Source organism: Talpa occidentalis, unplaced genomic scaffold (assembly GCF_014898055.3).
Source record: "Talpa occidentalis isolate TD23 unplaced genomic scaffold, MPIMG_talOcc4v2.1 talOcc4.11, whole genome shotgun sequence".
NCBI lineage: Eukaryota > Metazoa > Chordata > Mammalia > Eulipotyphla > Talpidae > Talpa > Talpa occidentalis.
Genome location: NW_023601104.1, coordinates 76574678 through 76589911, shown reverse-complemented (window position 1 = coordinate 76589911; position 15234 = coordinate 76574678). Strand labels below are relative to the sequence as shown.

Below are 15234 nucleotides of genomic sequence, written 5' to 3'. Positions count from 1 at the left end.
CCAGTCACTTCTCTTGAAGTGGTAGGAGCTTGGACGCTGACTCCAGACTGCCTGGTGTGAACCCTGACTCCACTGCACCTAGCCCCATGACATGTCTCCTCACCTCTAAAATGGGAATTATATCAGTACCCTTCTCAGGGTGATGTGAGCATTAAATAAGTTCGTGTTTGTGAAGTGTGTAGGAGATCAGTTGGCTCATAGTAAGCCTGTGTAAATATTGCTATGATGATTCTTCCATGCTTCTCATGCAAGTGCTGTTTCATACCTGAAGAATGAACATCATGGTTTATATTTTCTATTCTTAGTAGTAGAGTCTATGGTTGTGCTTCTTGACTTTTCAAAGCATAAGCAGCAACCTCCTTCACCCTTTTTAGTGACTTTCCAAAGAGCTGCTGTGGTTGAATATGTGTTGAGGTGCCCTGAATCTGTAGTTGGCCTTGGTATTCTTTGAATGCCAAGTGTCCATATCTAAAATCTATCTCACTGCTAAAGGCCTGAGTTCAATCCCTGGCCAGGGAGCTAACCCACATGGTGCAGCAGACCTCTTCTGTTTTGCCAGCTGCTCCCCTCAGCAGTGTATTTCAGTAAATCTGCCTATTCTGCTCCCCACTCTGTCTCTGATGAATCCTCTCACCCCCTGTATCTCTGGCCTATAAACCCATTCTTCTATACAAAAAATAAGTTAAAAAGGTGAAAATAACAGTTTGATTTATAAAGGATGGACTCTTTAGGTCAGGCTTTGAAACATGTAGATATGTAGGGCAGACCCCTAAGCTGTGCGGGAATTCAGTAAATGAATCCCCTAGGGAGGGATGGGAACTCGTTCCATGTACTAAGTTCTGCAGGAGCAGGAAGTGCTGCTTACTTTGTTCTCTGAACCCTGGTCTGGAGTAGGATTGAGCTGCGTCTGAGAAACCCAGTTACCCTGACTTCCCTGGTATTTCTGATATCGGTGTGATTCTAGATAGGATTTACCAGGGTCACTGTGGGTCGCCATAGTTTTTATGATGCTTCTTCCTTCAAAGATATATTTTTATTTGGTGAGAAAATTAACTTTATTTCACATTATAAAATATTAACTTTGGGATTATTCTCCTCATAAATTTGTACTCAAGCTTTTTATTTATTTATATATATTTTACATCATTGTTCATTTTTGTACAATATTTGCTTTCTCCTCTCAGCTGTAGTCCCCATAAAATTCCCACCACCAATTGACCCATGCACCATCACCACAGTCCCTTGTGCTCTTCCCTGCCTGTTTTGGTCCTTCTTCCTCCCCCTCCCCTGCAGAATGTCTCTGATTTATAGTTTTGGGTTTTTATTTATTGTTGTTTTTACTCATCCCTTATTTTGTTCCCCTATATTCCTCCTGTAAGTGAAACCATCCAATATTTTTCTTTTTCCTTCTGACAATTCTCTGAGCATAATCCCTTCCAGCTCCATCCAAGTTGTTACAAATGGCATGAGTTTATTTTTTTTGATTGCTGAATAGTATTCCATTGTGTGTATAGACCACATCTTCTTGATCCAGTCACCTATTTTGGGACATTTGGGTTGTTTCCATATTTTACTTATTATAAATAGTGCTGCAATAAACATAGGGTATACTCAAAAACTTTTGAAGCAGTTCAAAATATGTGAGTTAATTTTCCATGATTCTCCATTCCTGTTGAAGAAATAAAAGTATACACCATCCAATCTCCAGTGAGGTCCTCTTTGACATCAGAAATTTTAAAAAGCCTCTATACAACATTTACAATTTTAGTTCCTGGTGACTAAAGAAAACATGTAATGACAAAAGTGAATCCTGTAATGTTAAGTGAATTTGCATCTTCATCCTTTTAAAGACGAGCACATATCTCTAGGAGATGTGTGCATTTGACTAGAGACAGCCCCAACATCTGTGGGTTCACAGGCCCCTGCACTTGTACTGTGGCTGCCCAGGGACTTTATCCTATGGGTCCTGGACCTGTAGCAGCTTACACAGGGTCCCCTGACTAGGATTCTTCCATGGTGTGGGCATGGCTGACAGCACTGGGGGAGGGAGAGGAAGGTGGCTGTGATGTAACTGGAGCCCAGCCCTAGAGCTCTTTAGTGGGAGAGACTGAGCTGAATGGACTGCTGTGCTTGCTACTGATTCTCTTTATTCATTGAAGATCCCCTCAGAGACGCGAGAAAGCTAATGGTCTAAGTGTCCCATCAGAATCTCCACATTTCCACTTGGGGTGAGTCTAATCTTCACCCTGTCATCAAATGTATAGGTGATAATCCCCCTCCCATTTCCTCGTTCTCACAGTGTACCCCCATAGAATCAACCTCATTATTGCCAGGACTGTGCTGACTCCATTTTCCAAGCAATACCATCGTGCACCTTGGGAAAATTCCTGTGTTGGTCTGACTTTCCCTTTCCCCACCTCCCTGAACACTCCTGTTGTTGGGGTACTCCCACCAAGTCTCCCACAGTTTTAGGGAGACAAGACATAACTATCCTTTAGTCTTTAGCACTTGCTAGTCTGGATTTCCTTGGATCCAGGAGCTGAAGGGAATGTCATAAGATTGATTACTAGTTAGAAGCTCCAGTCTAGGGGATTAGCAGCACGGTTATCTCTGCCTCTGTATTTTGGCTGAAACCAGTTATGACTGGAATGTATTTTATTTCACTGATATTTCTGATACTGCTTGAAACACAGATCTGAGGTCAGGGAAAAAGTCAGTCCTCTCTCTCAGCTGCGCTAGGATTCTGGGAAGAGTGGACTTTAATCGAAGGGCTCTTTCTAGCCCCAAAATGAGAGCACTGCTAGTTATAATCCTGGTAGCTCCAGGGTAGCCATAGCCTTCAGATCCTTAGTCTAAGCTCTCTCTTACTGTCCTGTGGAGAAAAGGCCAGTGCTGCTGGGCCTCTGGCTCTCCCATCCTGTAAGAGGTTGGTGGGCCACCCAGTCTGTGGCCTCTGAGTTCCCAGCTTGCCACTGTGAACTGATTATAGAAATTTAAAAGTGAGCTCCTGTCCTTTTCTTCTTTATTCCCAGAAAAGTAATGGCTTGAATACAGCATTATGTACTACCACATAGGTCTATCCCAAAGTGCACTGGGTTGGTGCAGCTTTGTTGGTTGATTTTTGTTTTTGAAAGTGGTTGGCTTTGATTGTTGCCTAAGCATGCTATAAGCTTGGAAGGGAGAAACGTTGTGAGTGGAAGAGTCTGGTCCATCTCTGCTAACTCATCCATCCAATGCTTGCCTTGCATTCAAAGTTGTTGCATTGTAGTATTTCTGATGTCACCAATGTGTTATACTCTGTGTCTGTGGATTATCAGCCTCTCCCTAAAGATCGCCTCAGGTAAGACCAGGCTGGCACTAGGCAGTCCTTATTCTTTGTGTTCTCTTGCCAGCCTACCCACCAGCTCTTGCCACCGCTCCCTAGCAGCATGTGAAGGGGATGGCCAATGCAGTGCTTTTCTTTCTCTAGAGCATGTGCATTTTTATAATGAAATAGGCGGGCTCGGTGAGGTTTGTTGCCTATATCCCAAGGCTCTTGGACTTTGGTGTAATTATGAAGTGAAGGAGAGAGATTTGCATCAGCCCATGAAGCAGAGGGTAGAGTAAGGGAAGTGACAGTTATAACAGCTTCTTTATGTTCTCTCGTTCAGCCTCAAGTCCCTGGTAGACGGATATAAACAGTGGTCGTCCAGTGCCCCCAACCTGGGGAAAGGCCCGAGGAACAGCCCAGCTCTGCCAGGCTTCACCAGCCTCATGGAGATGGGTAAGCCTTGCCTTTCTTAGAACTGTCGTCTTTATCCTCAGGGAATTCTTGGCCAACCTTCTAGGAGTATTCGAGGGCCCCTAGTATTACTTCATGGGGACTGTTCCTTCTTATTCAACTTCTGGCCCCCACCCTACCCCCTCTTAGTTTGCCCTACTGCCATTTCACGGAGTCTTCCTAAAGCATTGTTGCTGCCATGGAGCCTGTCCTTGGCCGTCCAGTCCCAGGGACCAGTTACCAGCTCCTCAGAGCAGTGCAAAAGGGTGAGGCCCTGAATCAGGCATATCTCTTCTGTTTCTTCATATTGTAATATGAGGAGTCTGCAAAATGGGAAATGGTGGTAGAAGACACTGAAGTTGGGCCTCCCTGGTGGCGCAGCTGGTTGAGCGCCGTATTGTGCAGCTGTCCACAGCCTCTGAAGCACGGGTTCGATTCCTGCCGGCCAGGGAGATTCCCACATGGCGTGGCAGACCTCTCCTGTCTCGCCCGCTGCTCCCCTCAGCAGTGTATTTCAGTCAGTCTGCCTGTTCTGTTCCCCACTCTGTCTCTGGTGAATCCCCTCCCCCTCCCGTGTCTCTGGCCTGTATCCTACCTATTGTATAAATAAAAAATAAATCTTTAAAAAAAAAAAAGAAGAAGATACTGAAGTCTTTCTCCAAAGAAGCTTTTCATTGTTATCCTGTGATTACTGAGTAGACAAGGTCTTTTCCAGGCTCTCTCTCAGACAATGCTCCTATCTTTTTAGATTTCCAGGGTCACAGCAGGTCAGCCTGTAGAGTAGCTTGGCCTTTACCGATGTAGGGAATTCTAATCCTTTGCAGGAGATCAGACTGAAGACACATCTCTAGGCCATCCTTCTAAAAATTCTGGATTTCTCCCAAACTTAAGGTTGAAAGAATCAAGGGATAGTTCTGCTCTAGCCAGTGTTCTAGGAGCACTGCTTGTGTGTAGAACAGTGTCTGGACTGGAGAGTGATTCCCCTGTGTTGCTCCCAGCAGAATAAAACTCTATTGTTTTAATGCCCAGTGGGTGTCCTGCCCATCGGACTCTGACCTCTGCATCCCTGACACTAAGGAGACCTGGATTGGGGAAGAAGGGCTGATTTTTATTCTTGCTTCTTCACTCCAACTTCCCCTCCTCTGCTCTCGTCTTCACAGAGGATGAGGACAGTGAGGGTCCAAGGAGCGGGGAGAGTCGTCTACAGCATTCACCCAACCAGTCCTACCTCTGTATCCCATTCCCTCGGGGAGAGGATGGGGATGGCCCCGCCAGCGATGGAATCCATGAGGAACCCACCCCAGTCAACTCAGCCACCAGTACCCCTCAGCTGACGCCAACCAACAGCCTCAAGCGGGGCGGCGCCCACCACCGCCGCTGTGAGGTGGCCCTGCTTGGCTGTGGGGCTGTTCTTGCAGCCACGGGCCTAGGGTTTGACCTCTTGGAAGCTGGAAAGTGCCAGCTGCTTCCCCCAGAGGATCCTGAGCCACCAGCCCGGGAGGAGAAGAAGAGACGTGAGGGTCTTTTTCAGAGGGCCAGCCGTCCTCGTCGGAGCACCAGCCCCCCATCCCGAAAGCTCTTCAAGAAGGAAGAGCCCATGCTGTTGCTAGGAGACCCCTCTGCCTCGCTGACGCTGCTCTCTCTCTCCTCCATCTCTGAGTGCAACTCCACCCGCTCCTTGCTGCGTTCCGACAGTGATGAGATCGTGGTGTATGAGATGCCTGTCAGCCCGGTCGAGGCCCCGCCCCTGGCCCCCTGCACCCACAACCCCCTGGTCAACATCCGAGTGGAACGCTTCAAGCGAGACCCTAACCAATCCTTGACTCCCACCCATGTCACCCTCACGGCCCCCACACAGCCAAGCGGTCACCGGCGGACTCCTTCCGATGGGGCCCTGAAGCCAGGGGCCGTCCTAGCCAGCAGGAGCCCCTCCAGCAATGGGTTGAGCCCCAGCCCTGGAGCAGGTGAGACCTGGCCTCCTGCTGTGTTGTCTTTCCCACCTTTGTGCCTCTCCCAGGAGTGGAGGTCTTGGAGTGAAGGCCGTTCCGCCTCTGACTCGGTCCGTGGAGATGTGCTGATGCGGGTGGGGAAGGTGGTCAGGCCGGCTCACCTCTGCCCCGTGCCTCAGGGGGTCTCCCTTGAAGAGTGAAAGGAGACAGGCAGCATCTGGGAGCAAGAGACTGGGGGCTTCTGTGGGGCACATGCCCTGGATCTGAGAGTGTGTAGTACTTTCAGGGTGCACTTTGAAAACGACCAGACAGGTCTCTCGCTCACCACCCAGAAAGCCAGGCTGACCCAGGAGAATGTCTTTTCAGAGGGGTTTTTCCAGGTGGCCACCAAGGGAGCTGGCAGGACTAAGTCCCTAAACATCAGCTCCCCAGATGGCGGGGTGCTGTGATTATACACTGGCAAAGGAAGGTGAGTTAGTGTGACGGGAGTGAGGGACCTGGCTGAGATCCCCGGAGGTGCCCAGCAGTGAAGGTGTCATAAATCATATGTTTGTCTTCTGCAGAGCTGTACCTTTGGGGTTAACAGCCCACTCACAGCCAGCAGGTGCTTGCCCTTAATGTTGTCATCCCCCTCGAGGTGGCACAGAGAATTTTGTTAGAGATGTAAGTCAGTTCTCAAGGTTCCTGGGAATGCGGTTAGAGAACTAATGCCATGGGAGAGGGGGAGAAGAGAAAAACACAGGGTGTATTTCATTCCAAAGTATTTAATTCTACCTAGTTTAACTTTTCTAATAAAAAGTTTAAGCCACAGGTGGTGGTGGTAAAGATCAGGCTACACTTTCAGGGTCCAGGAGGGCCAGGAGTCTAGCTCTGGTTCCTTGAAGAGGAGCTTGAAGTTACTGGAAGGAATCCGACCCAGCGCCTGCATCGCGTGGCTGGGCGCTGGCCTGTCATCACAGCATTTGCACTGACACACTGATGCGGCGGCCTTCCTCCCGTCATCACACCCTCACGCTCACCCCGGACTCATGCCTGAGTCCGTACTCTAGTGCTGTCCAGATAAATGGCTGTGCCGGCGCCTACACCTTCTGTCTGACACGAGCTACCTAGGCAGGTACACGCCAGCCTAGGACTTCCCTGCCACTATTCGTTGCTCCCTGAAAGACCTAGATCTCACCTCATCCAACAGAAGAGGGGATGGCAATACCCTTTCAGTGAGATTTGAATGTCAGTGACAATTGAATTTTACTTTTCGGCTTGTCCCTCCTTGCTTTCCAGTTTTGTTACACCTGGGTATACGATCTGAGTGTGGTGCTTGGGAGTAGACTCATCATTAGATTGCTGATCCCTAGCTTTGTTCCTCTCACATGTTTATTAGATGGATGAAGTATAAGTGAATAATTCCTTAAGTTATTTCATTATAGCTGTCACCCCAAAGTGTCCCATTATTATCATCAGATAAAGGGATGTGGCCTTCTCGTTCACAGTTGTATCCCCAGTGCCTCCCAACACACTGCATGGCATACAGCAGGTGCTTATTAAGTATCTGTTATTCATGGTATCCCAGACAAATGAGGGCTATGGCAAGGTGGGGAGGGAGCATTGTGTACCTGCTCAGAAATACAGTACCATGACCTGCTGCCTCTCCCTCTGTCTCTTTGACCAGGAATGTTGAAAACCCCCAGCCCCAGCCGAGATCCAGGTGAATTCCCTCGTCTCCCCGACCCCAATGTGGTCTTTCCCCCAACCCCAAGGCGCTGGAACACACAGCAGGACTCTACCTTGGAGAGACCCAAGACCCTGGAGTTTCTGCCTCGGCCACGTCCTTCCGCCAACCGGCAGCGGTTGGACCCCTGGTGGTTTGTGTCCCCCAGCCATGCCCGTAGCGCCTCCCCGGCCAACAGCTCCAGCACCGAGACGCCCAGCAACCTGGACTCCTGCTTTGCCAGCAGCAGCAGCACTGTGGAGGAACGGCCTGGACTGCCAGCCCTGCTCCCGTTCCAGGCGGGGTCACTGCCCCCCGCCGAGCGGACGCTTCTGGACCTGGACGCAGAGGGCCAGAGTCAGGACAGCACAGTGCCGCTGTGCAGAGCTGAACTGAACACCCACAGGCCTGCCCCTTATGAGATCCAGCAAGAGTTCTGGTCTTAGCACGAAAAGGGTTGGGGGTGGGCAGGGGGAAGCAGGAAGAGATGGGGGAGCTGGCTGGCACAGCCCTTTCTTAGAGTTGGACCCCCAAGATCCAGCCCTACTTCTTGCACTGATAATGCACTTTGAAGATGGAAGGGATGGAAACAGGGCCACTTCAGAGGGTCTCCTGTTCTGCAAGGCCTTTCTACCCATGTCCACTGAAGGGACTGTGGCCATCAGCTCTGGCTGTGTAGGGGAGGGAGGGGTGCGTGCATGTCCCCTACCCTCCACAGTCTTCCTCGCCTTTAGGGTGACCCTGCGGCGTCACTCAGCCAAATATGTCTGCTGCTTCCTCTCCTCTGCCCTGGGTATGCCCTGAGTCTGTCCTGGGCTTCCTGTGTCAGCCCGGGGGTCAGCCTTCCCAATTACCAGTATTGGATATTCTGTGATTGATTTTGCTCCTCTTTCACATTCTTCCCCAACACCCATAAATCAGAATCTCGTTTGGTGTAAGATATGAATGAGCTTTTCTGTATCTTAAGCCCTTTCATGCCAGCTGGAGTGCTGAAGACCAGGTGCCTGGGAGGGGAAGGCGCGTAAGAATTGCTGGACCTGGCATGACCTGCCTCCTCTCCCAAGTGCCCCATTACTTAGCCAAGCAGTGGTAAGGGGACCTGCCTCTGTGAGCTGGGGAGGGGGGTAGAGTTAGGAAAAATACAGCCTAGTCGCAGTAAAAAGAGTAAGAGTCTGTCCTTGTTTTTGGAACCACAAAACAGGGCAGAAACCAGCCCCTGTTGAAGGCACCCCTCTCCTAGCTGGGATCTGGGTAGGCACAGACCAGGTTCTAATACAACATGTGCTCATCTCAGGAATAGTTTCTTGGGAGACTCACTCACTGGTGCCAGTTCTGAAGTCAGACAAAGTTTCTGTGTTTGTCCCTTGTCTGATCTTTATGTTGTTTCCCTCCCTTGATCTCTTCTCCAATCCCTGGGATGAGAGACTTGGGGTTATGTGTTCGGTTAGTAGATAACTCTGTATTGCACCAGGCTAGCATAAGGAGGTGTGTCCTGGACCCTGGGAATTGGAACCGTGGGGGCTCCTTCTCAGCCAGGCCATCGCTCTGTGATGCCATTAACGTAAAATGGAGCCATTAGTAGTACCTTCCGTAAATGGGTGTGTTCAGGTGATGTCGTTTGTAAGGTGCTTAGTGAGCCACTGGTACAATAACCTTCAAATCCCAAGCCCTGGAGACTGAGCGAGGCCTCTTGCATAGGAATACAGATGGCCCCATGCAGGGCTCTCAACAACAGAGGTCAAGTCCAACTTTCCTGAAATTTATTTCCTTAACTTGACTGTTGAGCTTCTTCTGGAGCTTTTTTGTGTATCTTCATGGTCCCACTTGAGGCCTCCTGTGTCAAGCGTGGACTGTGGTCTTTGAGATGACAACTTGATTGTGAGCAGAGTCCTCTTCCCTCAGAATTCTCTGAAGACCCCACTGTCTTCCGTCATGGAATATTCTCTGTTGGAGGCCAATCTGCAGGTTCCTCGCATTTTCTGCCTGGGTGCGAGGACCAGGAGAGTGGTGAAGCTGACACAGGTGGTGAATTTGGTCACTGCTGTGTCTGTGCCCTGGGGATGACAAAAGGGGTGACCTTGGTTTTCAAATTTTTCCTCTTTATAAGCCCGCTGGAACTTTGGGTCAAGGCACTGTTGGTTTTGTTGCCAGGGTTTTGCTTTTTGCATCTCATCTGTCTCCTCTTTGTTCAGAGAAGACAATACATAAGGGATTATTTTTGCCCCTGAGCCCTTACTTCTTGACTGCGAGGGGGTATATGTGAATCCCATTAGTGTTCTAGTCAGCCTTGTGACCCCCTTTCATTCTTGATGGCAGAATCAGATAGCACCTCTGTAGACCCTTGGTTCCACTCAGTGGACCTCTGGTAAGGTGCAGCTTAGTGTGACCCAAGCCATTCCGGCCTGGACATGCTGTCTGGTGTGAGGCAGGGATTTTTCCTTTGTTCATTTTCTACTCTTTGTCATTTTTCTGGGTTGCAACGATCTTTCTCAAAAGTGGTGGTGCAACCGATGGAGTATAAACCAAACAACAGCCTCTGGCCATTGAAGTTGAACCCAATTCTTACTCATCCATCCAGGGCAAAAACAAGGGAAAGCTGGGTGTCTACAAGGGAAGGATTGTATCCAGGAGAAGCAGAAATGGAGTTATTCTGAAGATACTTCTGTGTATAAGCATCCAAAAAATGGAGGTGTTGCCATCTCTCAGCTCCTCCACACTTGGTCTCTGATGAGCCCCAACTGCCACTCTCTGTGGGGAAGGACTGGGATGGAATAGGGTCTCTATAGTAATGGGTGGGAGTGGCTTTCTCTGGCTCTCTTATAGCCCTATGGCCATGGTCAAGAGCTCCCTGGAAGCCGAGGGCCAAGCCTCTTCAGTGGTCACAGCTGGTCACCTCTTCCCTTGCCATCTTTTTCCTCAGAGACAATTTCCTTCTGCTCTTGGCAAGTGTATCATCATGGGAAATAGTGATAGGAGACAGATACCACACTCGGCCCCTTCTTGCATCCTTCAGTTTCCTCCACTGGTTGTAAACAAGATCATCCTCCGTTTACCCCGTTGGAGTCCTGGCCACTCCCAGGGCTGATTAGATGTCCCAGATATCTTTATATGCTATTTTCAAAAGGCTTTCATGGATGCGCTTAACCTCATACTTTAGTATCCCAAAGGTCTGGTAATAATAGTGATGATGATGGTGTGATGATGATGACGATGATGGATTATACCATCTCAATATATTTGGACAACTTAGAACATTGCTTCTTTCCTCCTGACCTTTGCAAAATTACATCCTTGCCCTGCCCCATTTGCTATATACTTCCTGGTAGAAAAGAGGAAATACTTAAAGGTGAAGCTTCAGGTGTAGAAATATTTAAAAAAACAGTGGCTGAATCTGGCACGTGGCTCAGACCTGAACAAGTTGGCTCTATTTCCATCTGCTTTTGCTTTCTGACCTTTGGCTGGTCTCTTAACCCCTCACGTTTGCTTCCTGTAAAAGCGAACCTCACCTGCTTCCCTCAGAGAGGTAGTGGGAGTAGGCGGGTCAGTGAGGCAGGTGCCTCCTTTCTGGCGACTCTGGCCACTTGCTGAAGCTGGTTCTTACCAGCTTCCTCCAGAGAACTCGCCTTCCTTTCTTCCTATAGCTTCTGGAAGAGTGATTTTGAACTGGCTTAGTGTGACTAATGGAGGCCATGGCCAGGCACACGTGGTTTCACTGCACTTATGATGTAGCACCTGCTGTGTATGTACATCCTTCTTCATTCTCCCACTCGCCAGACCCACCACCCCCACCATCAGTGTCTTACAGAGTAGGGATGAGGAGGCTGGAGGGAGTTGCAGAATCACACCCTGGCATCGCTGACTTCTTGGGCCCATTCCAGGGTCTGATTTGTTCAGAGACTAGACTAAGGCCAATGTGGGGGAGAATCTTTGGGAAAGGGCCTGATGGCCCTTAGGACACAGGATTCCTCACAAGGCCCATTTCCCTCAGACCAAGGGTGCTCAGGGACACAAGGCCTGCCTTGTTGACATTCTTGCTGCACAGTCCCCATGTTGAACACCTCTCTTTGCTGTGAGGAGGGAGACACCTCCTGAGGACTCCTGATTCTTCAGGCTCACTGTTGACAAGCACAGAGCAGTGGGGAGGGGGGGCTAGATTGCCAGGAATGGTTGAAATGTCCATCCAGGAGCCACCATGTCTGTGAATGTGGAACCTGGACTTTTTCCTCTTGTGTTTAATGCACCTTTGACTCAGGTGTGTGAGGGCCCAGCCAGGTAGTCAGAAACACTCATCGCCTGTATAGGACTGGAAGGGGAGAAGCAGGTGCTGCTGTTTCTGGAGTGCCCTGCTTTGCCTGAGGCTCTGCCAGGGATCATAGACCCGGGTCAGAGTTGAGACCAGCCCGCAACACATTGAGTGTGGTGGCAGGAGCAGCCGAATCTGGTTGTCTGAACTGCTCCCTTACTATTTGTGTGCAGTTGCAAATGCCTCTAACCCTCTCTGGATCTCAGAACCCACCCGTGAGGGAGGATGCTGCTGCCTGGCTCCCCACCCCCAAGCTTGAAGCCCTTCTAAGTTTAAAATGTGTGGACTTAGAATCCTAGGTCCAGCTCTGGTAAGTCTCACTTGCTAGGTTGTTTCCCTTTGTAAAGAAAAGAGATAGAGACTGAGAGAGAGAGAGAGAGAGAGAGAGAGAGAGAGTGTTAGGGGACAGAGGTTGTAGGCCAAAACAGTCAAATATCAGCAGTTTCATATGGTTCAACCCCCCAGACCAGTTTCCTCTCTCTCACTTCAAGCCTGAGAATGGCTTTTTATCACACCGTGGTTGTTGTTAGGGACACATCCCCAAATGCCTCTCTCTCAGACAAATGAGTGGTCCCCTAGATCAGGAATTCAAGTGAATAAATATCCACCTCAGAAAAGAAAACGCACCACTGCTTCTGAGTACCTCAGTCCCTGGCCTTTTCCTGGCCTTGCAACCAGGCACTAGAGTTACAAGGCCAGAGGCAGGAACTAGAGCCGTGGCTGATGAAGGCTAATTAAAGGGTTGAGGTGCCAAATGAGCCTGACCCAGACCTGGACTTCTGGTTGGCTGTGCCCACCAAAGGCTCCTCTCATCGACTTCCTCTCTGAATATTGACAGCATTTTCCATCCATCCTGAGGAGAGATTGCCAGGTCCCACCCCCCTTTGTCCATTTGGGTCCTGGGAGCACCCTGACCTCCCTGGGCTGCTGAGGGAGCCCTGGCACTCGTTCTTCAGAATTTGGACTCAGTCTGGAGCCAGTAGGACTGGTCCTTCCTGATTTTCACTGCCTGTGTTTCCCTAACTCCCCTGCCTAGAGCCTTGTTTTGGTTCCTTGCCTCAGGCTGCAGCCAACTTGGGGCCCAGTTGGCTACCAGAGCCAGGAACTGTTCACACCTCTCTTTGTTTCTCTTGGAAATGAATCTACCTTTCCCTGGACCTATCTCACCCCCAAATGGCCTGACCCTTTCTCTCAGAACACACCCACAACCTAGTTTTGCTAAACTGATTGACAGACTGAACCTGCCGTGAGATAGGTGCCTCAGGATGTGATGCCAGAATCCAGTTCCAGAAGCTCAGAGACAGCCTTTCCTACTGGGACCTGTGGTCCCAGTGATGACTCCAGAGGGGCCTTCTGAGCACAGGTACTGTGTGTTAGTGTCACTTGCTCTGCACTTACTGATGTCCAAGACCAGGTTTCAGAAGGACAAGGCCTCCACACTCCGGAAATCCTTCCCATCTAGACACTTGCCCTCATAGAACCTCACTTTATTTAAAATTTTCATATTGTATTCATCATGAGTTGTTTTCATTCATTTGGTTTTTTAATTCGCATTGATACATGATTTATCTTTATTTTACTGAGTTTCATCCACGCACTCTAAAAGTTTGCATCCAAGGTGAGGGCCTCACTCACCTCACTTCAGTCTCAGCCTTGCCCGATCTTCACCTACATCTGTGAACATTTGGGCAGAATTGTGAGTTGGTTCCAGGATTTTTCTGGCACCCCCTCAGAAGAGTGGGGTGCTACTCTCTGGGTGTGTCTGCTTTTTAATAGGACTGTGTTGGCTTCAGCAGTGAGACAGCTTGGGTAGTTTTCAACTTGGGACCTATAACTGAGGGTGGTTTTTGTTGATACTCTTAGTTCCTCAGCCTCTGTGAACGCTGAGACACTTAGAGGTATGTCTGTGTGTCTGTGTGTGTTTTAGGAAAAAGGGAAGTGATTACAGTAAAAAAAAGATCTTTCAGATTAGGATCTTTGGGACACCTTTGAATTTCTGAGATGTGAGGAAGTGTTGCCCATTCTCTCTCCCAGTTTCCAGAAAGGACTGCAGTGGGTGGAGGTGTTTTCCCTCCCTTGCTTGCCAAGAGTGCAATCCTAGCTCTGTGCCTGGCCCACAGAGAGCCTTCACTTTGGCCATCGCGTCGCTCTCACCAGTGTCATTTCCAAGACCATATTCTCTACTGTCTTTATTTCACATGCATCATTTATTTCTGCCTCCACTTCAAGAAGCCATGCTGACTGTGGCTCTTTTCTTCATCACTGCCAGAGTGAGATATGGGTTTATCTTGACCTAGGTATGGAGACTAACACTAAATGACCCGAAGCCATTATATTTCTTCCATGTGGGAGGTGCTGTCAACATTTATATTCCTACTTTTTTTTTTTTTTTTACTCATAATAATTTTGGGAGGAGGGTATTACCACTGTTTACAGATGTGGGAAATGAGGTGCAGATGTTTATTTAACATGCCCAAGGTCACGCAGCTAGGAAGCAACATTTGCAGTCTGCTTGGCTCCATAGTTGCCCCTTACTTTTCTCAGAGCACATTTTAGGTCTCTCTTTAGAATCCCCGGGATAAAATCGGTGTAGCTTAGATGCATCTAGGCTTTGAGATGGCTCTTTGTCCAAGAAGGAGTCATCCTGCGTCTAAGCCATCTTGTGACTGGAAACCCCCAGCAGGACTTGCAGCATCCCACAAGCTCAGCTTATTTCTCTCTGCTCCTGGCTGCTTTTTCCTCCACCATTTCCCCTCCATGAGTTTTCAGGGAATGTGTCGATTCTGTAGCTTTTCTCTCAGTACCATGGAAGCCTGTGGGTCTCTCTCCTGATTCCAACCCACAGTTTCTCCTTCCCCATAATTACCCTTTGTCACAGCTTCAACATACCTGGCCTCTCGAGCTTGGAAGCCTTATTGTAGATCCTCTTTGGGAACTCGAGATCAGGCTTTTGCCTTTTTCACACATCAAGCCACGTACCCTTGGTACCCAGGGTAGCAAAGAAGGGAGATGATGAACTTGTTAACTTTTTCCTCACTGCCCATCCTGCATACTTGCACACACTCACATGCTCACCTACATGCTTACACATATGCTCACACAAAGAGAGAGACTGAGTCTAAGATTGCATCTGTCTTCTAAAGGATTAAGGAGAGGAGTTGGAGAAGGGTTTTACTTAGTTTGCAGAAGAGCTTTCTTTGGAATTTTCTTCCCTGTTAGAACTTTTGAGTCTCCGTGAAGTGGAAGTTCACATTTGTGTTCTTTGTTCCTCTGTAACAAGCCGCTAATTTTCACCTTCCTTGCTCCATTGTCTTGTCCATGTGTCCTGACCCTAGTCCTTGAATTCCCATTTTGCTTTGGGATTAAGTTATTATAATTTGTCAACAATATTTAAAAATAGAAAAGTCCTGGAGGAAATTTATCAGGCTCTTTTCTTTGGCTTTTTTTTTTTTTTTTTTTTTCAAGGTACTGTAAGTTGTTAACTAGGGATGCCAAGCAGGCTTGGTTCAATGGCTAA

The 15234-nt window shown here is 48.8% G+C and overlaps 1 protein-coding gene across 1 annotated transcript in view; it reads left to right on the top strand.

The window, feature by feature from the left end:
* Positions 1-15172, top strand: part of MAP3K9 (mitogen-activated protein kinase kinase kinase 9) — an 83896-nt gene extending 68724 nt beyond the window's left edge. The window contains 3 exon segments of the mRNA XM_037503610.2: positions 3651-3763; positions 4921-5724; positions 7376-15172. Coding sequence (XP_037359507.1) covers positions 3651-3763; positions 4921-5724; positions 7376-7860 — 1402 coding nt within the window. The 3' untranslated portion in view covers positions 7861-15172.
* The last annotated feature ends 62 nt before the right edge of the window (positions 15173-15234 follow it).